At 39.5% G+C, this 24,884-nt stretch overlaps 1 protein-coding gene across 2 annotated transcripts in view; it reads left to right on the top strand.

Moving 5' to 3' along the window:
• ANKRD31 (ankyrin repeat domain 31) overlaps positions 1-24,884 on the top strand; it is a 75,354-nt gene that overhangs the window by 20,565 nt on the left and 29,905 nt on the right. For both annotated transcript variants that reach the window (XM_056323818.1, XM_056323817.1), the window contains exons 9-16: positions 1,562-1,741; positions 4,923-5,065; positions 9,201-9,345; positions 14,978-15,039; positions 17,324-17,870; positions 18,361-18,603; positions 23,695-23,886; positions 24,741-24,883. In XM_056323818.1, coding sequence (XP_056179793.1) covers positions 1,562-1,741; positions 4,923-5,065; positions 9,201-9,345; positions 14,978-15,039; positions 17,324-17,870; positions 18,361-18,603; positions 23,695-23,886; positions 24,741-24,883 — 1,655 coding nt within the window. The remainder of the gene's footprint in view (positions 1-1,561; positions 1,742-4,922; positions 5,066-9,200; positions 9,346-14,977; positions 15,040-17,323; positions 17,871-18,360; positions 18,604-23,694; positions 23,887-24,740; position 24,884) is intronic.

Below are 24,884 nucleotides of genomic sequence, written 5' to 3'. Positions count from 1 at the left end.
GTTTACCACCCTTTTGCATCAGACCTAGCAACAGTCTGTGAGTCACCTTGGTTTGGTAATTCAGTGAAAAAACAGCCCCATGAAAAGTTTCCATTTGGATCAGCAAGCATCACGTGTATTGTACAAGGTCAGGCAAAAGGAAGGCGCTAGGAAGACAAGGTACGAATGATGGGAAATGGGTCCTCTGGAAGTAACAAGTTAGATTGCGTTGAATGTGACATAAAACTGCACCTTGTCCTCTGTGTGTCTGTGCAGTTTAATCCCTCTTGAACTGCATGGCTAGGGACTGCAATATCTTAAATGATTAACGTCTTGCAAAGCCAGACCAGTAGAGAGGGACTGTCCATGTGTTCAGCTGAGGGAAGGTCATGGGTAAGCCTGTATCTGTTAGATTATAAAAATCTACACAGAGTCAAGAAAGTTGGGAATTAGTCTGTGCTCACAGTATATCCCCAGGTACAAAACAGCAGAGACATCAGGCTTTGTGAGTTACATCTCTGGGAGAGCTATGAGTTTTAAGATCATACTTAAAATGCCTGTTTCTGACGCCCAGGTGGAGTTTCAGGGCCAGTGAGCCACATCTGCTAGAGGCTGTGGAGAGGAGCAGTGTATATAGCCTGCTGTCCCAAGGTTTTTCATTAGTAGATCAATTAATGGCCTAGGCCATGCATTGTGCTTTCTGCCGGGCAGTCCTCCTGTCCTTTCCTTCCTCCCTTCTTTCTTCCCTCCTGTTCTTCAGAAGAGGCAGTAACCAGGATGCTATTCTCCGCACTATGGAGAGATGCTGGAATGGCATTGCTGGTGAAGTACATAACAGTTTATCTATGTATTGGAGATAATATCTCCCAAGCTGAAAACTGTAACAAGTGCATAATGGGATATAGCATTTGTTTTGTAAAATAATAAATTAAAAATTAAAATTAGTATCTTTTACGTATTTTACATTACGTCTTTTACATTTAGGCCTCATATTCCCAGGCCAGCTGTGCACCTCCTGCTCATTGCAGAAATGGCTGAGTTAGTTGTGAAGTAATGGGGAAAAGTGTCCTGACGGAGCTAATGTCAATGCCTATCCTAGTGTAAATACTTCTTGCTCATGAAGCAGAGGTTTTAAAACATAACTGAGTACAAAAGAACTGCTAATAAATTTGACTTTTAAGAAAAGAGAAATTATTGAATAATTGACTAGCTATTGAAGTGGTCATCTTGTAATGAATGAATTGTAACCTAGAATAGCAGTTTTATCACCCAATGGGAAACAATGCACTTTGCAAAAATGTCATTAAAAAGGAAGAAGACTAAACTTAACCACTTTTACAAAATCATATTCATGTGTGTTGAATTTCAGTTGAAGTTTTGTTATGCAATTCTCTATGGTATCTCTTATTGCATGGCATTATTATTTAATTGGTAATGCATTTTTTAAGGTATTTATTTCTACTAGATTGAATGAGCATTTTTTCTCTAGAAAGCTTATTTACCAACAGTAATGCAAAGTGAAGCCAAAAAAAGAAAGGAAAGATGTTTTTCCATTCACAAGATCTTTTACATTATTTTTCAGGACAAGAAGCCTTTGGTAGGACTTCTGCAAATCTGGCTTGCCCCATTTCACTTTCAAGAATCAATAGGAGCAATATTTATGGTGAAGGCTTACTGTATAGAGCTGTTGCTCATGAAGATGTAAACCTTGTACGTAACATAATAAAAGCTGGTGGAAATGTAAATGTTCAGGATTATGCTGGTAAGTTGCAATGGTATTAAAATATTATTTTCAAAACAAGAATCTACCTATAACTAGTAAAAATATATATTATGAGTTTGTGCAGTTTGGATGAGACTGGAGGTTTCTGACTAGTCAGTAGATAATTAAATTTTTTATTGGTTTAACTTGGTAGTTGCTCATGAGAAAATACGTAGACCTATGTGTAAAAATACTAAAAAATAAAATTTTGCAGAAAAAGTAAGCACTTGAAAAATGACAGTCATGCAGTTAAGTTTACTTAGCCTTAATTCAATAATCTGGTGTATGCATATCACAAAACAGTTTTTAGTTAAATGATCAATATAATGTTTTTTAAAGTTTGGTTGTTGCTTTTTTGGTTGGGTTTTTTTGGTGCATTTCAACAGCCAGCTTGAGATGCCAAGATTTAGAATTTCTAGTTTAATTTTTCAGGGACTCTGATTTTGTCCCTGGCATTTTAAAAGAAGTAGCTTCGTAATTTAGCACTGCTTTGATTTTATGAAGTGGTGAGTACTTGGTATGTTGCATTTTTACCTCATCTTGCCCCCCCACCCTCCCCCAACCAATTAGTGGCTAGCTATGAACATTTTCATTGCAGCAATTAACTTTATCCAGCTTCATGTGTAACACTGTCAAAGACGTTGCCACACCCTAGAGTATCAATTGGTTGTTTCAAACATAAGACTGTTGTTCCTTATTTTGCAGTTCCCATTAGGCTCTGATAAACTTCCACAACAGTAGAGAAAATGGTTTTGCAGACAGCTGGCTCATATGGTAGAAAGCTTTGATTCATTCTTGAAAGTGTTTCCATCCCATGTAGTGGCTAGGATTTCACAACTCTTCTGGGGGGGGGGGGGGGGAGGGAAAGGGGTTCTGCAGTTAAGGGCTATTGCATAATGCAGGCACCTAACAGACCAAAATTAAGGTAGAAATTCTCTTGTCTTCTGGAAGATACTGAGAGATAGATTGGGTTGGCAGCAAATTTCAGACTTTTAGGGAATAGGACTCTGGCATTTGAGCTAACACCATGACTCGCAATGTGTGTTAACTTGTGCTAGAGGTAGATGAGAAAATATTTTGTTGGTGGGTTTCAAAGCCACCTGCTTACCACAGGGAGATGTTGATAGTGTGTGTTCAACTGCGGCCTCTCTGGGCGAGTGTACAAAAGTGCCCTGGTTCCAGTTTTTGGCCTCACAGTTGCTTCCTTTTTCTGCCTTTGCATATTTTGCCAGGTCGCTGTTTCTTCATCCTCCAGACTCTGGCTGCTATTTTTGGTGCAAAAGGAGCACAACTGTACAAAATGTGTTTTAGTTGAACTCCTTGAAGAGATGAGAGGCAGACCTGCCCCTACTTCATTCGTTTTTAGTGAGGAAATTGTAATCAGAAAGAGGTAGAGTTGCTAGACCTGTGCCATTTTGAAATGCACTTTAATCTTACTCTCTTTGGGAATCATTGTTCTGATTATTGTATTCTGCCTCAGTGCCTTTTCTCTTCCTTTAAAACTCTCCACCAGTGATTATCCATATCTTAGCCTAGTATTTTTCCTTATTGCTGTGCTACAGTACCGTGCTTCAGTGCCTTACTTGAGTTCTTGGGTTCTTTTGTGGGTTGTGTTCTCCTTTTTACTACCTGGACATCAGTACAAAGGATATGGATAGCATGGTAGAGGTACTGTCTGTGCTTTCAGTTTGAGTCTTGATTTACAGTGCCTTGAGGGAGCTGAAAAACAGGTGCAATGGAACTTGTGTTTCTCCTTGGTTGGGAGCATTGCACAGTATCCTTGGAGAATCATGTTGCTAAATTCTAATGATTATCAACTGAACATGTTACAGGTTCATTTTTTCAGGGGCTTATTAGTATATCAGATAGAAGATGCTTTTTACAGATGGAGAAGAAATAGATACTTCCCTCTGAATTAACCATATTTATCCTCCCCTTAACAGATTTCAAGCTTTTGCTCCAGAATATGGAGTTACTAGTGAGTTTCTTAATGAAATAGGATCTATAAAATGCGAGTAAATATTTTGCAGATGATGCTGTTAAAAACAATCTTGAAGTACTTTCAACATTGGGAAATATAGTTAGAACTAGGTTGAATTTCAAGCATTTGGAAGTAAAGCCTAAATAGCACAAAATTTTTGGCAACCTGATGCAACATCCTGTGCCGATAATAAACCGGATTCTATACAAATATACAATATTCTGGGTTGGGTGGTGTATAAGAGGGCTTCAAGAGTTGATATTCCCAATGAAATTAAGATAATTTTGCTTAATGGGAGCAGAATAATCTTAATAAGCCTATTTCACATAGTTATTCACATATTTAGAATGTGAATGAGGCCCAGGCAACCTTCTGATAATGGGAGATGGTTGAAGAATAAAGCTATCCATCAAAACGGTCTTCTGGAGGGCATGCTGGTTTGAGAGCTGGAGGATAGGAGTGGAGGGGCCTCTTTTTCCCTTACTTTTCTCCTCTACAAAAGCCTGTCTCATAATGAATGTTTAAGGAATGATGCACGCCTATTGCAAACCCGGTTCCATGACCTAAATTCCATACTTTATTTTTCTTTAAACGTCTCCTTCATGGAGTAGAATTATTCTGTGGGTTGTGAAGCTCGTATCTTGGTCTATTCCATACAGCTGGGAATGGATATGGAATTCCAGTAAGGATTTTTCGTTGCTTTCTTTGAACACTCAAACCGTTCTCGGATAGTGTTAAAAAACTTTTTTATTTGGCGATAAAGACTCCACATATTTGTTTTGTTTCTTCTTTCTTACTTACTCTCTTTAGCAGGGCTGTATAAATAGGAGTGCTGTGAAAAATTATCTTGTTCTTAAAATAGCATGGATGTTTTAGTTAGGGATGAATCTCCAAGATGTGACTGGAATACTTTTTATTCTCTTCTTTCATAACAGAACTATCAAATCTAAAACTGGTATTGTTACAGCTGCACCTGGTTCTTCAGTAAGTGCAAACTTTGACAAAAGAATGAGATGTCCCAACCCTTTTGTTTATGACTTTTTCATAAACATTTCCTCATACAATTTACTGTAAAATGCATCAGTTTTTACATTTCAGTATACTGTCTGAAATATTTATCAAATAGACAACCTAAAACTGACATAAATTTTTATAAATTGCTTCACCAAAATGTGAAATACAGGTTTTTATTTTTCATAGGCTGGACTGCACTACATAGAGCAAGTGTGGAAGGCTTTTATGGGATAGCAAATGAGCTTTTGAAAGCAGGAGCTGATGTTAATGCTAAAGGAAGTAGACAAATAACACCGTTGCAAGATGCAGTTAAAGAAGGCCATTATAAGGTATAATTCAAATGGAACACAGATTATGTTTTAGGAATAGAAATGATTTTTGGATCCAGAAGGTCACATAATCTTTTTACATGTGGCTGATCTTTTCAGATTATGGGTAAATTCAGGAGCTTGCAAGTCCTTTCTGCCCAATTCCTTTACAAACTATTCTATGCTTTACAAGATTTGTCCAAAAGCAGAAGTTGTTTTTCCTGTTGTTCAGGACAATGGCTGAAGTACTGAGGAATAGGTTGCTACTGTGTAATACTACTTGTTTCACTTATTTTATAATCATCTTGCTGAATAATATATGACCTGAGCAGTCTTCTGGAGTTCTCATGACTTTTTCTCATTATTTAGTAAACTTGCATTTATGTGTGCAGCCATAACCATGCACAGACATTTTTTGTGTATTAACACATAACATGGAGAGTTAAGAAGACAGGGCTTTATCTTTTGTATGGTCTTAAACAGAAAGTCAGCTGAATAGTCAATATGAATTAATTACTTAAGCTTTTTTTGCAAAATTCTGTGATTTCATAAGCCTGTGTCTGAATTGTGGATCCTCTTTCAGTCTGGCAGTGGTTGCCTCCTTTGTGGATGGTCCTAGGGTGGCCCAGATTTATGTAGGAGTTCTGAATGTCCCTTTTATCTGCTTGCTGTTCCTTTCTCTAGAAGTGCACATATGCTGCCTAATATGTATTTATTTTCAAGATTTTTTACATTTTTTGTGCAGCGTAGTAAGTTTTTTCCCTAAACATTTGCTCTCTTTCTGTTTTACAACTGAGAAAAGACTTAATCTGTTTCTCCCCAAGTCTCCCTGGAGCAAAGAGAAAAGGAGGACTTTTGGTTAATGATTTTCTCTGAGACGTGAGAGACTTGAGCTTGATTTTCAGCTTGTGGATGTGGTAATGCATCTTGCCCCCTTCCCTCAGGAATCCCCCGTAGGCCTTGGCCTCTGTGTAATGAGTTGGACAGTTAAGCTTCCCTTGACCACACTAACAACTCTTGCATGGCTGAGGTGGGAGACTGCACTGGCTGTACCAGAAACATTCCTTATCTCAACCACAGCACCACCTGACAGCCTTGGTGCATTCCTTATCTGAAACATAACATCCTCTAAACAGACCAGGAACACTATCTGAATCTGAGTGGATTTTTGAAGAATTCTGAAAAAATCCAATAATTATCAACTCAGATTGTGGTCAAGATGGAAATTTACTGTTGACTAAAGCCAATCATCTCTGACCCCATAAACAGCAGTCCTAAGTGAGACCCTTTGAGCTCTGCTGGACCGCAGTGGGCTGTGAACAGCATCTCCCTGTGAGTGGGATGCCACTCAGAGCTCGCTGACTCCCAAGCTTGCTGTACTAAGGGGACCATCGCTGAAAGCTAACGCAGGGCTTGGGCTAATTTGACTGCTTCTTGAGGCTCAGCCATTCACCTGTAATATGTAAGGGTTAAACGAACAAGAGATTGGTCAACTTTGGTGAGTTGGCAGGGGTTTACTAATGTCTGTAGGATGTATGTAAGATACTTAGTTGCTACATATTTTTGGTCTGGAAGTTTAGATAAGGGGATGTAGAATCTTAAGGGTATGTCATAAATAACTTTGGACAATGATAAACGAGTACTATAAAGAAAGATGTACATTTTCTTTAACTAAAGGGCAGGATGGTGTGTGTCAGAACAATAAGATAAGTAGTTTTAAGTCAGCAGAAGTTAACTACTATGCATGGGGGCAGAAAAATATGTAAAACATTTCAGGAAATAGTTTAAATATGTATTAGTTTTCTGGGAAATACTATGCATATGTATTAAGCCGTAGCATAAAAATAGTGAGAACCGGGGCTGAGGTATACATGCTAGGAAGAGCGATCCCCTATGCACCTGGTGCCACAGATAAAGAATACCTGCTTAACAATGACTCTGTGGCTGAGTTTTATCTTGGAATCCTGGTCCAGCCTCCTGCTTCAGCGAGGAGTGCTAGAAAGCAAGGGGGCTCGGAAACTCCAAGTTTTGGTATCACCTGTTGGGATTGCATTCAGTATGAGTATTTCACTGAACTTGAGGGGAACTTTTGACAGGTGTACGTGTTTGTACCTATATTTCTATACATCTATTCCTTTGTGTCTGTGTGCATATGTGTGTGGATTGTTTTAGGTACCTCGTGATAACTGTAAGGATTACTGTCTCAGATCTTTAATTAAGGTACTGTTGTGATTGTAGTACATCCTATGTACTTCACTTTGTAAATGATAAATCAGTCAATGATTAAGTGCTGCTAAAATCCTATGAAAAGCCTTAAACTGTGAACAAACCTTAGACAACCTTTAGATATAAACTTGTGAGTGGATCTAGCCACACCTGAGATCTCTTAAGAGTTTAGAAAGCAAGGGGTCTACTCTGAATCTCGTGACTCAGTGGAGGGTCTCCCTTACCCTTTTACTTTTTTTAGTCTCTGTGTAAATACTTCCAGCTTTAAATTGGATTCTTCTTTGTGTGATTTATCTATGTAAGAAGTAATAGAGTGAACCTTGCCACCAAACCTTGTGAAGTCACACTCCCACAAATTCCTATTAAAATTATTTTGCTCATACCTTTGATGGTGATAATTTAAGCAGCTTAACCTAAAACACCCCTTCGTGACAGTGGATCACAGACTCTTGCTGGTTCGTGAAATATTTCTGAGTTCTGTGAAGGTATTTAAGACACCATGTCCATGGTTATGCTTGAAGGACTCTGCATCTCTGCAAGTAATATTCAGGGGTCAGCAACCTGAATGATGTTGGAAGAACACTGATCTCAGCTAGGTCACTTGGGGCATACCAACATCATTCAGTACAGAGCTGTGTTAGAGTTACGTGAGCTGGTGTAGCCACAGGGAATGGTACTGTGTGGTGGTGCTATGTTTCCTCAGGAGCAGTGGTCTGTCAGCTTCTGACTAGCAACAAAATCATGTAGTCATTCAGTAATACGGCTTTTGGTAACATGGTATTTGGAGCTTTCAAAGCTACCTTCTCTGCATGAAGTTATTGTAGGTTGGAAACACACTTTTTGACTGCTTTACCCCTTTCTGCACCTGCAATGTGGCAAAATTAATTTCTTCTTTCAGAAAAATGATAAGTATATGAAAGACTTTCTAATAGTACAGTTAAGGAGAGAGCATACAAGTGTGATGTGTAGCTAAAGATCTCGTCAAGGAAGAAGAGTTCTCAACATTACTCATTGAAAAAATCTATAGATCTGGGACATCTTGTGAAGCCCAGGAGGGTTCTTTCTGTGGATTGAACCTTTTGTGATTTGCTCTGTTGTTAGGAGAATGTATGAATTGAGAAAACTTCATTAGCAATTTTCTCAGTAGCAATCTGGTTAGAGCTAATGAGGGACTTAAAAGGCATGGGTGAAGGATATGAGTTGAGGTTAGTCTGAAATGGTAACAGATGCTGAAAAGAAAAAGGCAGAGGTACAAATAAAACCAAACTAGTTCTGAAATGAGATTGTAGGATTACCCACAGAAAGGGAATCATCAGACTGTAAGTTTCCCATAGCTTAAAAAAGTATTCTGCAAAGGTAGATGGAACATTTTTCTGAAGTGGTAGTTTCTTGAATAGCAACAGAATCAAGTTTTATATTTGTACATAAATCATAATGTTGGTAAGACCATCTGAATGTGTTTCATTTGACTAGATGTATCTTGTACATCTGAAACAGCTGTCAGACCTTCTCTTTACAGTCACAGGAGTCACAACAGACACACCTAGAGCACAACTGATTTTCTCCTAAAGTAGATAGCCTAAACAGATAAGCTGACTCATACACTAAAATTGCCTAAAATCCACCAATGAAGAGCTATGGGAGGATGAATCCTGTCCTTTATTTTGGGAGACCTTGGCTTAATGTAATCAGATTAATAACTGGAATGAATTTATAAAAATTAAAATAATAAGATTAAAGGACAATGATGCATCTAGGAGAATGCTTGGGATATATTCACTAGAATAGAGAGGGATTATTTGTCATAGGCCTTACATTTGTTTGTAGTTGCTTATGTTGTCAAGTACGCAAGAGAGAGGCCTGTATAAGGAAGGACTATGGAAAATACTGTCATAAAATAAACTGCCTGAAAACATACATTTTTTTCTAGGTGGCAGAGTTATTACTTTGGTATGGAGCTGATCCCCTATTAAAAAATGAGATGGGAAGGTGTGCATTAGAAGAAGCTGCTGATCCGTCTATGGTGAGACTGCTTAAAAGCTATGTAGAAAAATCCAGAAGAGGTTCAGTATCAGGTAGGGAGAATTATTCTGACATATCATCACCACTAAATGGAGAGATTCAGAATATCTTTTGCACTATATTTCCTTAATTACTGCTAGAAATTCAATGGGCTTCACTGTCTGATGCCTGGGTACCAGTGAACACTCCTTACCCAGCACAGTTGCTGTACGTTGGCAAAGTATAAATGATGTGGTGATTATGTCCAGCTTTTTCTTGGACTGGAGCCGGCTTTGAATTTGAAATTAAGATGTGAAGCACCATAGTTGTTGCCTAACTAAATGTAAGGTGGGGCATGACTGTACTTGCTGATGGTTGAGCTGTGGCTTAGAGCTACAGATAAAATTTGGTTCTAAACTGGCACAGGGGCTGAATTATAAAGGATTCATAAGATAAAAAATGAAGGATCTAGGTTTAGGTGTAGATCTTGGGGGTTGCCAAGCCTTAACTGCTTATCCTTAGCTGCTAGTGTTAGGTCTGGGACTAGGGTAACATTAATGTAATAGCTAGTTAGTTTGCAAGGGGCTGGTAAGTGGGTAGGTGAACATTTTGGCTGGGAGTTTGACCTTGTACACTGCTAGGAACCAAGTTGAGAAGAAGTTTAGAAAAAGGCTGCTTTGTAGAGGGATTATTAAAGGACCGAGGACATATGTTACCATTGTCTGGGTTGGACAGCCCAGGCCTGTTAGTTGAAGCTGCAGAGCAGTTTTAAATTGTCCTGGGAACAAGCAGTGGGAGAAAGAAAACAAGCTATGCACAGACAAGAAGCCAGGTGCAGAGCAAGTCCTGGGAACTGCGAAATCAACACACTGTCTTCGGCACACTCTGATCAGGCACCCGCAGCTTGCTCACCAGTCAGTGACACGGACCCCACATGGCCCAGAGACTTTTATCCAATCACCTGTGTGTAAAGTCGGGTGAGCGGTCGGTTTAAGTTATAAATATGACCTGTTTGTTTAATAAAGTGAGCACGGCATGTAGCCATATTGGTGTGATTGTCGTGACTTGGCTGACTCTCCACAGGGGACCCTCTTTGCTGCTTGGTCACGGGCAGGTACAAAGAAGTGTCACAAGGTAAGCCTTGATTAGAGTTAGAATTAGGACTATTGGACACCAGTGGGCCAATGTTGGCTGTGGCACATTTAAGTCTGGAAGGTGTCCCCAGCCCTTGGACTATTATCCCGTACTGCTTTTCCCTGTGGGTGGCAATGAAGCTGCAACATATAGTCTGAGGGCAGTCAAAAGAGACTTCAGGGTACTGGGAGAGTTAGTAAGGGAATCTGGTGCACAAATTTTTTCCTCTGTCCTTCCAGCTGTGGGCAGCAACATTGGAAGAAACACATGAACCCAGTCTATTAATACATGGCTCTGCAGCTGGTGTCACCACCACAATTATGGGTTTTTCGATAACTGGGTGGTCTACATGGCGCACTGGGCCTGCTGCTGTCATATAGGATTCACCTTTTTTAAAGGGGGAAGAGGGTCTTTGCTAACGAGCTAGCAGGGCTCATTCACAGAACTGTAAACTGGACTTAAAGAGGGAATGGGATAGTATCAGGCTTGCCTGTGGCAAGCAGTGGGATGACACACCAAGGTTAGGGGGATAGGGTGCTACTGAGTGCCTTCAGCTTGTTGCTCTGAGACGTGATGGATACACTGGAGCACACGCATCATATGGAGATGAGTCAGGGTCTCCTGAGGTAATGGGAGCTAACAGAGAAACACCAGGAAATTACCTCAACAGCATTAAGGTGTGTTCCTCTAAAAAGGTGACAAGGCCAACAGCCCAGCTGGAATGCCTCTACTAAAATGCATGCATCATGGGTAACAAACAAGTTGGAAGCCACTGTGCTGCTGGAAAGCTACAACTTAGTTGCCATTACTGAAACTTGGTGGGATGAGTCCCATGATAGGAGTACAGCTGTCAGTGGCTACAGGTTGTTCAGAAGGGACAGGTGAGGAAGGAGGGGTGGAAGGGTTGCCCTCTTCTATCACTTCAAGAAATTGATAGATTGTGAAGAAACTGAAGAATATCCATGAGCAGGTTGAAAGCTTATGGGTGAGAATTAAGACTGAGGCAACAAAGGGAGCATTGCGGTTGGTGTTTACTACAGGCTGCCTGATCAAGGACAACATACTGATGAAGCCTTCTTGCTCCAGCTACAGGATGCATTGTGCTTGCAGGCCGTCATCCTGCTGTGGGACTTCAACCACCCTGACATCTGCTGGATGAACTGCGGGCAATCCAGTAGACTCCTGGAGTGCATTGAGGATAACTTCTTAAGCCAGGTAGTAGACAGCTACTACCTGAAGGTATGCAATACCAGAAGGTATACAGGATCAGCTCACCAATGCAAGTGAGGCTAATCAGTGATGTCAAGATTGGAGGCAGTGTGGGCTGCAGTGATCATGCACTGATGGAGTTTGTGGTCCTGAGAAGTATGGGTCAGGCAAAGAGTAAAGTCAGGACCCTGAATGTTAGGAAAACAAAATTCCAGCTGTTCAAGGAGTTAGTCAGTGGGATCCCCTGGGAAACCACACTCAGGGACAAGGGAGCAGGACAGAGCTGGCAGATCTTTTTAAGGATGCTTTCCGTAGAGCGTGAGAGCTCTCAATCCCCAAGTGTAAGAAATTGGGAAAGGAAGGCAAGAGATTGACACAGATTAGTTGAGACATGCTGGTTAAACTAAAAGGCAAGAAGGAAATGCACAGGCAGTGGAAGCAGGGACAGGTGTCCTGGGAAGAGTATACAGGTGCTGCCCAGTTGTATAGTGATTGAGTCAGGAAGGCCAAGGCATGCTGGAGCTGAACTGGGCAAGGGATGTGAAAAATAGTAAGGGCTGCTGTAGGTATGTCAGCCAGAAAAGGAAGGTCAAAGACAGTGTAACCCAATGATGACTGGCAAACTGCTAACAACAGACGAGGGGAAGGCTGAGGTATTCGACAACATTTTTGCCTCAGTCTTCACTGGCAACCTCTATTCGTGCATGGCTCAAGTGGATGGACAACAAGACGGGAACTGGGGGAGTAAAGTCATTCCCACTGTAAGAGAAGACCAGGTTTGTGAACACCTGAGTAACCTGAACATACATAAGTATGTGGCACCTGACAAGATGTATCCCAGAGTCCTAATGGAATTTGCTGATATAGTTGGCAAGCCACTCTCCATGATATTTGAAAAGTTATGGCAGTCAGGAGAAGTCTGACTGGAAGTGACTGGAAGAAGGGAAGCATTGCACCTTCTACCCAGAAGGTAGAAAGGAGAACACTGGGAACTACCAACCTGTCAGCCTTACCTCTGTGCCTGGGAAGATCATGGAACAGATCCTCCCAGAAGCTCTGCTGAGGCACATGGAGGACAGGGAGGTGATTCTCAAGACAGCCAGCATGGCTTCACCGATGGCAAGTCTTGCCTGACGAACCTAGTGGCCTTCTGTGATGGAGTGACTGTATCAGTGGACAAGGGAAGAGCTATGGGTGTCATTTATCTGCACTTCTGTTAAGGCCTCTGACAGGGTCCCCCACAACATCCTTCTCTCTAAATTGGAGAGAGAAGGATTTGATGGATGGATGGTTTGGCGGATGAGGAATTGGTTGGATGTATGCATCCAGAGGGTAGGGGTCAATGGCTCGATGTCCAGGTGGAGATCAGTGACAAGTGGTGTTGCTCAGGGGTCACTATTGTCACCAGTACTGTTTCATATCTTCAGCAATGACATAGACAGTAGGATCTAGTGTACCCTCAACAGGTTTGCAGGTAACAGCAAGCTGAGTGGTGCAGTTGATGTGCCTGGGGGCTGGGATGCCATCCAGAAGACCTGGACAAGCTCAAGAAGTGAGCCCATGTGAACCTCAGGGGGTTCAGCAGGGCCAAGGGCAAGGTCCTGCCCCTGGGCTGGGGCAATCCCCGGTATCAGTACAGGCTGGGGGGTGAAGGGATTGAGAGCAGTGCTGTGCAGAAGGACTTGGGGGTGTACCAGTGCATGAAAAGCTGGCCATGAGCCAGTAATGTGTGCTCGCAGCCCAGAAAGCCAGCCAAATCCTGGTCCGCATCAAAAGAAACGAGGCCAGCAGGTCGAGGGAGGAGATTCTGCTGCTCTACTCTGCTCTGGTGAGACCGACCCCACCTTGGAGTACTGCATCCAGCTGTGGAGCCCTCGGTGCAGGAAAGACATGGACCTGTTGGAGGGGGTCCAGAGAAGGGCCCCCAAAATGATGGGAGGGGTGGAACACCTCTGCTGTGAGGAAAGGCTGAGAGAGCTGGGGTTGTGCAGCCTGGCAAAGAGAAGGCTCTGGGGAGACCTTGTAGTGGCCTTTTGATACTTATGGGAGACTTTTTAGCAGGGCCTGTTGTGATAGGACAAGGGGTGACGGTGTTAAACTAAAAGAGGGTGGGTTCAGACCAGTTGTAAGGAAGACATTTTTGTAATGAGGGTGTTGAAACACTGGCACAGGTTGCCCGAGGAGGTGGTAGATGCCCCATCCCTGGAAACATTCAAGGTCGGGTTGGACTGGGTTCTGAGCAGCTTCATCTAGGTGAAGATGTCCCTGCTGATGGCAGGGTGTGGGTGGACTAGATGACCTTTAAAGGTCCCTTCCAACCCAACCATTCTATGATTCTTTAAGTTTGGAGACAGGACAGTAGGAGTAGGCAGGAGTTACTGGCTTCAAATGAGAGTGAAACCAAGGTTAATGCTGCTGTAAGAGATTAGCTTGATGGAGACTGCTTTATTTGGGAGGTCCCATGATTAGAGGTTAGGGCTGCAGCCACCAAAGGTCATCCAGACATTCTGAGCTTTCCAAAGTTTGGTGGGCTGAAAATATGTTTAAAATTGTAGTTTGGATTAGCGTTTGGCTTAATAGGTGCTCGATAGCTGGGTGAATCTTAGGGTTGGAGTTGGGGTTCATGTTGCAGTACAGAATAACAAAGGGTGATAAGCTAAATTTTTTTTTCAGTGTGGTGTGACAGGTCTAGGTTTGAGCGCATATTGGCCAGAAGTAAATGCATATTGTTGTGTGGATTAAGTAAGTATATTAATATCTAGGATAAGATCTTGGTAGCTTCTATACTCTTTTTATGCCATTTTGTCAGCACAGAGGGTAGCTGGAAAGCTAAAGCAGATGACCACAAGGCACTGAATTGGTGCTGGGGAACATCCCTGCTTATATTTACATTGGTGATTTGGCTTTGGCTACTGCATCCCTTTCCCTGCCCAAATATGCTGTACAAGGAATGATGTAAGCTAGTATCATCCGAACATTCCTGGCTTCAGAAAAGTCTCTTGGGGATCGGGGAAGCCTGTTACAAGTTAGGGAAATGTAGTAGCTCCTCTGAGTTTCTAAAAATAATTGCTCAGGTCAGTAATCCTCCAAAAAATTTGGAAGCATGTCACACTTCATCTCACCTGTCCTGGTTGGTACAAGACGCCATCTACAATAAAGATAGGAGTTCAAGATTTTAATATGTATTTTACATATTGATATGTTTTCATTTCTAATAAAAACCTTATGGCTCGATATCTTTTCTAGGTAGCTGAACGTGGTAAGTACTGTTACACATAAGGCTGTGGACACAGTATGGTGTATGTGTAAAGAGTTATGGTCTCTTCAATTCTTGTTTCTTTCTGTCTGTCATTTTCATTTCAGATGGAGATGATTCAAAGAATACGTTAAATACTGAAAGTGTAGAGGACACCAACCTGTACCAGGTACATCTTTACAGAGATGTTAATTTTATGCTGAACTGTTGTTACAGGCTTGCTTAGCAGTCTTCAGTAAACTAAAGCAGACGAATGTTTCTGGAATGTGTTTCAAACCCAGTACATGGTATACTAGGCACTTCATACCCAGCAGGGACTGAAACAGAGTGACATTCATGTTATGTCAATTCTATGGAAAGCAGTTGCTGATCCTTACTGGTACTTGGTTTAAGCTGCACCCTCATGGACATGCAGGACAGAGGCAGTTGGCTGCCTATCACGGACAGTGGCTCTTGCTGAATTTTGCAAGTGCTGCAGAGGTACTTTACAAGTCTGGTACATGATGCCTTTTTGTACTTGCAGATACCTGACTGATACTGCAGCACGTTGCCTGGCTTGTAGCAGCAGGATAGCTGCTTCTTGCCTCTCTCTAGTACGTTGTGTTGGGTTTTGATATGAAAGGATTCGGGAGCCACTGTCTTGCATAGGGGTCGCACAGTTATACTGTGAGATGTGGGAGCTAATACCTCACATGAAAACAAGACACCATGATCAGTCACTTGGGTTGTCATTTGTTTGCATATAGCATAAGAGCTTTTGGCATTAACAGCTGTATTCTCCCCATCTCATTTTCTCCCCTTTGAACAACGGTAACTGGTAATGTCTGAAACATATTATGCAGCATGCACAGACACTTTATTCTTGCTTTCTGAAATTTTATGTGATTATGATAACTGTCCTTATTTCTCACATTAGTACAGTCTACAATGTCCTTAGAAATGTTTTGCTGTAACAGCATCCATGGTGTATAATCTTAGATTACACATTAAAACATTAATTGATTGATGAAGGATATTCTCCAAGTAGAAGGTGTAAACATTTAATTGGGAAAATCTACTACTGTGCTTGTGTAACTGATGATTTCAGTAGTTGTGTGAGTTGTTGCAGTGTTTGTGTTCTGGTTCTATCTCCAGATGTGAAGTAATCAACAGGATAACTCTGTTAGTCTGCCTTTAGAGCAGTTTTGTTGTGAGACTGCCATGAGTTAATTCTTTTGTGTTTTTGCCATGTTATTTCCCGTTCTTCAAAGTTTCCTAGAATCATTGCAGACAGATCTGCTAGAAATGTGAAACTGTAACTCTGGTATGTGACCACAAAAGCAATGTAGTTTTAATTCTTTAAAGGCAGAGCATTAATTCAAAACCGGTTAAATTTTCAGAAATAAATAAAAGTGTAAAGCATTTCAGTAATATTTATAATTTAATTTCACCCATTAATTTTTACACTTCTTACACAGATTTCTTAGTTTCTGAATTTCTTTGTCCTAAAGCTGTCTTAAAAAGCTGCAAAAGCAGAGGATATCAGTTAAGTTTGTAACAGTAGTTTTCTTTTAGTGTGTAATAAAGCAATTTATCAGAAAATGAAATTAAGTGTATTTCCTGTTTTGTAGATAGAATTAAATGCAGATGACACAGTTCAACATGATAATACTAAAGCATCCAAGGAGGTTTTGCTAAAAGTGAGCAAGGCAGAAAAACAAATCTGGTGAAATATAAACAGTATATGAAAGTAAAGTTCTTCAGGAGTCTGAAGGCAGAAAACCAAATCAAAAAAATATAACTTCAAAAAAGAAAAATAAATCTGATATTATTATAGCAGAGGCTACAACCAAAACTATTCAGAAATAATGTCTCATGTTAGGTAGGCCTCAGGTTTAGGTCCACCCTGCAAACTAAGGAACAGTTAAATTATAGAAAATGTATTTCCCTGGTGCTGGACCTAATGAAGTGGGACACACTGTTGCTGTTTCTAATCATAATTGTTGCATCCTAGTTAACGTTGTGAGAAAACCGAGCTCAGTCAGACAGAATTGCAACAGAAACATGAATTCAGCAGTGATGACAGTGAAAATTAATTTACAGAAGAAAAGGGCAAAACTGGTGGAAGCTCAGCAACTTCTGTTGTAACAGGGGAGTATATCACCAGAAATCACATCAATGGTTTCTGGAGAAAAAGTGTCTGCACAGCATTCTCAGACTACTGATCTGAAGGAACTTGATTCTCAATCAATACTCACTTGCTTTGACTTACTCTCACAACCTATCTGTTTTAAAGTTAAAACAGGACGTCTGAACAGGAGTTATGACAGTGATCAGGAATTTAAGTACCAGTATGAGAATACCTTCAGAACAAATTATTTCTTTGCAAAACCTGACAAATAAAATTAAATCTGATGTTGATGGAAACAAAATTAATGGTCTAAGTTTAAAACTCTTTTTGCTTTTGTTTGAAGATTTCCCTACAGACAGGCGAGTCAGAACCAACATGTGCAAGTCTTATGGATTCAGACAGCATGGACATAGTGCAACAGACTAATGTAAATGAGGTGCAGAACATTAACACTAATATATCTGAAGATGGAATCAGCTGCACGGAACAGACACTTCAAGCAAATACAGAAACACAGTTGGCACACGAGCTTTTAGCAGCTACTAATGGAGAAAGTGTTTCTGGAAGTCCTTATGATTCTACCAGTGGTGTAATAAGCACCATTCCACAAGAGGCTCCACAACCTGAGAAAGGTGGGGGGATCCTGCTTAATGCAGAAGGAAGTGTTGAAGCGTGTCACACTGAAACTGAAAATGCTTGCAGTTTAGACATCGAGCCTATGGCTTTACAACTCCATGAAAAGGACATGCTTCAAATTAGACAAAACAGAGGGGATCTTCAGGACACCAGCTCAAAAGCAGATTTGCATTTTAGTGTTAATGCAGGCAGCAAGTCTCCTTACTCATTTCAGATTGTGGAAAATATGCAGAAAGAAACCTTGCAGAAAACAGGTGCAATACTTTGTTTGAAAATAACTGAGTTTCTTGTAAGCATTCTATGTATTCTATTAAAAAAACCCAGCTGTTGGTCTCCAGAGAATCTATTTTGCCATAAATAAATAGCAGACACATGGAATGTGTTCTAGTATATTCCAGTGTTCCGGATTAACTAGTTAGTAATTTTTGCTTTCATTTTTGGGGACTGTTTTATATCCACATCCCTGTTGTGTTTACCAAAATGTTACCGCAATGCTTATTCCAATAATTAGGGTATATAGAAGAATCTTGGAATTGTTTTGCATTCAATCTCAGTCATTAACATGGTAAACAGTGGGTAAAAGACTTATTATGTTAAAGCATATTCAAAAATACAGTGAGCTACTGCAGATATTTTTTTAACCTAGACAAGGTGGTCATTTTGACATTAATTTTAGTATCAGTTATAACTTCTGAAATTACTGAATAGTATGACATAGATACTCTGCTTTTGTTAAATCAACAGATGAAGGAGTTTTTTCTGGAGTAAGTGGAACAGAAGGCACCGAAGAAAATGGAGAAGGAAATGCAAAGACCAGCATGCTTTCACAGTTTACTGAAACAGAAGTCCATGCTAAAAGAGTTAGATTAGACCCCTGGGAGACAAGCCAAAGGGCAGCCTCGTATTCCAGTAGCAGCAAAAACAAGTCTTCGTCTGATCAATCACAATTCAGTCAAGCATCAGAACCACAAAAATCCAAGAAATCAGGTGAAAAGTTAATAGTATTTTATAAAAACAGTGGCTTTTTTTTCCAGACATACATGAAGAAGGCTCTTTGTAAAACATGAGGGAAAATCAGGAAAAAAAAATATATAGTATGTTGAGCAAATACTCTAGCGAGTTCCAAATACTTGAAATATTTCCAGAATTTCTGTACTCCATTTTACAGAATGCACATAATTAGTCTGTTTTGTTTATGTTACATTCATCAGTCTTTGAGCTTTGTGGTAGGTGGGATGCAGGTTTTTAACTGAGAGCTTAAAATAACTTTAAATTGTTCCTTAGTTAACTGTGTTACATAAATGATAGCCTAAATAACACTAAAATTGCTCTCGTTTTATTTTACATATTACAGATCAAAGAAGAAAACCTTGGTCTCTGTATATTTGGTATATATATATTTATTCCCTTAGATTTTGTAGACTGAGTCCTCATCAGGCACAAATTGGCATAGGCTCTTGTACGGCATGCTTGTACATTTGGTTTTAACTGTAGTGTAGAAACAAACCTACTTATATGAGGATAAGGACCTAGCATCCTCTGGTAGTTATATTCTCTTCTGCCTGCACATACAGCTCTCTGTTTAGCAGTTTCATCCCATATTAAAGACTTGCATTTATCTTGTAGCCTTACCATCACAACAGAGTCCTGGTCCAGCTGATTACTCATGACAACCCCCAAGTATTTTTCACTCACTGTTTTTTTGGTAAAGCTGACAGCATCTTGTTTATGTTGTTTTCTTTTGAAACTAGAGAACTATAGCAGTCAAGATCTACTAAAACCAAAACCTGTAGTTCAGATGGGATCACCTTTTCTTTTAAAACTTGCAAATGTAATATATCTGGACTGCTGATTTGATTTGGTATTCTCCTTAATTTGTGTCGAAATGTAAAGAACTGTGTTGTTAGATGATAGGAATTTGTTGTGCAGCTTTGCCTTGGTAGAATAGAGTATTTGTCTTTTCATATTACCTTAGACAATTCTGTCATTTCTCTCTACTAATTAAAAGTTTTGGAATTATTTTTTCTGGGTTTGATAGACTTTAAAATACTGTCTACTTAGGGCTTCAGCTGTCTGTGACTCTCTCTTTGTATTCTTTTGTTTTCCACAGAGTTTTTCTACAACTACTCATTTATATTTGGTTCCATTCACTTCCCATTTTTTCATTTCTCATTTACTGTTGCTTTTTTAATTCCGTTCCTATGCCAGGTTAGTTTTTGAATTGGTGTAGCTTTTCATCTTGAGTGTGGGTTATGTTGTGAAATACTTACTAGCTATTACTCATATTTTCCTGCTGAAATGTTTTCTGTAAGCTGTTTCCAGCTCTGTGAAACTTTCTCTTTCAGGTAGCTACTGTCTCAATGTAAATCTACGCTTTGTATATACGTATATAGGAAAAGGTGGTTTTTTTATTTATATATATATATATAATATAGGTTTATAGAAGTGTGCGTGAATGCATGTGTATTTGTGTATGGCATTTACATATTTATGGCAAAATAACATTTGATTTATTTTTTCCAAGTGTGTGTAGCAAAAAATTTTAGTTTCTTCCTTGGACTGCAGTTATGTGTTTCTGGTTATGTCTTACTGGTTAAACTTTGGTTGCCTTTGAATGGGATGGAAATGAATGCTAGCATTAAGTATATTGTATATATTTAAAAAATCAATGGGATTCATGCTCCTACATGCATTAACTGCTTTTAAAACCAGAATATATATACAGAATATATATTTAAAATAATATGTATAACAAATTACACACCCACCTGTACAGGTGCGCACAATATGGACAAATACATCTGCACACATGCCATCAACATACTCATTTATTTACCTCTTTTGTTTGCTTAGTACCCTCCTTCTCTTTGGGGACTTTGTCTGGATGCTCACTAGTCTTATACGTTGAATTAAGGAGTCATTGGCTAATCTCTGCAATGTCCTGCAACACATGACAAAAAACATTCTGGAAATTGTGAAGTTCCTGCTGATCCTTTTATTTTGGTAGTCATGGAATTTTTGTTGTCTTCTGCCTTCAGCTGTACAGAATACTGTTTCCTCTTCCTGTCTCAGGTGGCAGCTGGTTTTAAACCCATCTTAAGTTCCTGCTGTCTTGAGTTTCTGGACTGCAGGCTCATGTTTTCTTTTGGAAAGTGAAGTGAGAAGGAAAGGCCTCATCATATTACTGCTCTCCAGTGTTTGGCCTTGCTGTCTGCATATTGGTTCCTCCTGTTGTAGGCATGCCTTTTTACTTCTTTCTGGAAAAAAAAATCTATGGCATATCTGATATATGCCATCATCTACTGCTAAACATTGAACATAGAAAGTATTTCTTTCCCTGCAGTTGTTCTTTCCTGTAGCACCTATATTCCTGCTCAATTTTTATAATAAAGCCTATGTGCATTAATACGTTTTTGGATTTTTTTCCTTTATATTTTTTCTTCCCCTCTCTCTCTCTTTACAATTATGATTTAAAAAAATCCTTTATTCCAAACATGTATCTTACATTTTGTTCTCCTGTGGAATAGCATTTCACAGATTACTTTTTCCTCCAAAGATACTCTTCAGGTATCTTTATTCAGCTAAAATGTGTTCCCTTCACCCCAGGAAAATGATGTTGTTTGAGAGGTGATGCAAGAAAGCGTAGTCCTTCATACAGTTGAAGTCATTAATAGCTTTGGAGGCCAGGACAATGGCATTCAGATTGTAGCAGAAGAAAGTGGAAGATAGGATAATGTCTTCTGACTTGTGGGGTTTTCATTTTTTTTGCTGTCTCATGCCTTTTCTTCATCAACTGGCTTTTGTAGCTCATCTGATTTTTCCTGTGTCCCAGTGGTCTTCCTTATATTGTTGTATTCTTGCATAAAAATCTCTTCTTCCTAAATGATGCAGTGTCACTTTCATCTACAGTCACTTCCTAGGCTCTCAGCATTCCTGTTCTGCTTATACAGAAGGAAGGTACAAACAGCTTGATTCTTTTCTTATAGTTCAGCCTGTGTAAGGAATTACTCATAGATGAATGCCGAAGCATTCAGATGTCTTTCTGAAGGAGGATATCCTTGCAGTTGTTGAGGTGTGGCAGCTTAATCTAGTCTGATTGCTGGTTACTGTAATCTCTCCATTTTATCTTTGTACATGTGCTGACTGGATTTTGTATTTGCCATGTTCCTGATCTTTCCTGCTTATGACCCACCTAGCAATGTGTTCCATGGAGGACAAGTATTTGGTGATTCACATACCAATGTCCCATTATGCTTTTGTGAATGTTTCCTAATGACCATGAAGAAAACTGTTGTGCATGACAACTTAACTGGAAAACTTTGCAATTATTTCTGTTCACTTGCAGCTGATATTGCTAAGGGTCATTAGCTTAATGGGCTGTTGTGTGCCTTGTTTTCCTCACACGTCTCTAAAAAGTCCCTAGGACATTCTCCCATGAATCAAAGGGGAAGAAAAGGAAGAACCAGAAAGTGGATGATCACTTTGGGAGTTCAGACTGAGAAGCTTTTAGACAAAACACAATACATTATCTTATAGAAAAGTAGGTCTCAGACTGGAGGAGTATTTCAGTAATGTGACTCCTCTGTGTGCTTTAAAATCTCAGTTTTCATTTGAAAGAGAAACTCACTTTAGCTCTTCTGGCTGCGGCACAGTGCGGGCCAAGCACCCCCAATGCAAATAGGGCTGCCCGAATGCTTTCTGACAGAATAGCCTATAGTGAGTTCCATGCTGCCGTAGTCTGGCTGCAGCAGTGCTTGAACAAGCTAGTTTGAAATTAGTACGGATAGATCCTCACTATATGTGAGTCTTTAATATAGTTGCAGTATATCTTTCATGTTCTTCCAAACAGTTTTGTGTGAAAAGCTCAGTAGTTTACGTTAAAGGAAGGAAGCCTTGGAAAAGCAGTTTTTCCACAAGGCAGGAGGAGCCTGAAGAAAGGCAGCTGTCAAATCATGGAAGGTGTTTGATAGTAATGGATACTGATAAATGAAAATAGTTGAGAAGACAGCTTGTCTGATGAGAAGAGGGAATGCTTGGGATGCAGCAACTAATTGTTCATAGGAGTCATTAAAAAAACATGGCTAGAGTGGCAAAATGCTTATTAAAACCCTTAAATTTTCCTGGTTTTGGAAGAATTACAGATTTTCAAGAAATCAGAGAAAGAACACTGAACTTTAGAAAAAAAATCTGATAGCACAGTATTATAACAGTGGGAAGAGGAGTTTAAAAAAAGCTAGTATGCATGGTAGAGCTTCTGAAGTTTTATACACCATCTTTTTGGTAGCAGTTTCTGGGGGGGGTGGGGGGTGGTTGTCCGTACTCTATACACAGAATCAGTACTTTTTAAATCTGTTTTTTTTCTTTGTATCCCTTACAATTTTATATGCCTGTTACCTGAAGCCTCAGAATTAGGATCTGTCTGATGATGACATGGTAGAATGTAAAGTGAATGTTGTTTGTTTTGTGAATCACTAAGAGAAGGATTCAGTCAAGTTTATTTACAGTTATGGGCCCAGTCCAGCACAGGTTTAATTGGAAGGTAGTTCAGCTATGTCACGACAATCAAAGATTGGTAATCAGTCTACAGGACTTCACATCACAACTGTAAAAATACCTTATGTAGAAACCTATCTTTTCCCTGATAAAGAATTAGGAATGGAAAAGAGGTGGTGGTCAAGTCAATGTCATTTCTTAAATAACTCTATGTAGGTACTTTACATATTAAGCAGGCATGTCTGGTAACTTGAAAACAGTCCACAGAGAAATGTAACGTACTCCCCACCTCTATACAGTATAAAACTTCAACCTTGTTACCATTTTTGTTGATCCCTAATTCACTGTACACTTGTTAAGTCATCCAGATTTGAACGGTAAATTCTTTTGTATAGGGTCTGTTTGTTACCTGAGCTGTTATGCAGTATGTTCTAACCTTTTGATATAGTCAGTTAATGTTTTTGAATAATTAAGGCTGCAGTATTGCGCACATTTACATCAATTCAAATGAATTACAAAGTTAATTCCTTGTTTATAATGAAACATTTTTTTGTGGTTTCTAATGAACACCTGCTATGTGTTTAGAATCCTCCCGATCTACCAGAAAAGAAGCGGTAATTTTATGTGGTGCCTGTAATGTAAGAGCGGGGAGAAAGAAGGTGAAGAGAAATGAAAAAGGGGAAACTCAGCTGCATATTGCTGCTAGGAGAGGAGATTTGTCTTTGGTGAAAACTCTAATATCATCTGGAATTTGTGTCAATGAACAGGACTATGCAGGTTTGAAAATGACTCTTTTATGGGCTTGTTTTAAGATACAAATTTATGTAATTTGTAGTATATTTAGTTTTATATAATTTGTGTAATTTTAATATAATTATGGATCCTTGATTTATGATGTAATTGTGAGGGGGAAAGGAAGTAATTCAAGAAGTGCAAGCACAATCAGTGAATCCCTGGATTTTGTATGTCAACGGAGCTAATATAGCCTTTTTCTTATCAGGGACATCGATCAGGTCTTGTTCATCTGCTGAAGAGCACATTATCAGAGATACATATGGAGGGTGGACTTGAAAGTTTGGTGGAAGAACTAATGTGTATGCAGATGAATATATACATGTGTGAAGCACATTCATACAAGTCTTACTTCCTTGGGAAATAAGGACAAAAATCAGATTACAAGATTATTTCTTCTTTTTTTTTCCTACCTAAATGTATAATGCATTTCTGGTTTTATAGTCTCAGAATGAATGCTATTCTATTCTGGACGCCTGGCAGACCTGATGTTATAAAATGCCACTGGGATTAGAAATCAGGCTATTAATATTATGCTTCTGAGCTTTTAGAGTCTTTCTACTCTATTGTTTGTTTCTTTTATTATTTTTAGTAGTGTAGTAGAAACGTAAACAATTTTTTTCTGCTTAATATTGGATACGTTTTTCTCTAAAGCAAGCTAAATTACACAGGAAATAATTCACATTGGCATTTCAAGGTGATTGCTAGTATAAGTTTTATCTTAAAGATAGTCCATTGCTTATAGTACAGCAAACACAGCAAAATGTATGATCACTAATTAGTAATATGTGGGGATCTTTCCAAATCAGATGCATGCTGTGTCAACTTGCTTTTATTAGGTTGGACAGCAATTCATGAAGCTTCCAATGGGGGATTTACTGAAGTGATCTTAGAATTACTGAAAGCTGGTGCTAATGTTAACAGCAGAAGCATGGATGGTATTTTGCCAATACACGATGCTGTTTTTTGCAACTATTTAGAGG

The sequence above is a fragment of the Falco biarmicus genome, chromosome Z, assembly GCF_023638135.1.
Source record: "Falco biarmicus isolate bFalBia1 chromosome Z, bFalBia1.pri, whole genome shotgun sequence".
Classification (NCBI taxonomy): domain Eukaryota; kingdom Metazoa; phylum Chordata; class Aves; order Falconiformes; family Falconidae; genus Falco; species Falco biarmicus.
This window is presented reverse-complemented; position numbering and strand designations above follow the sequence as displayed.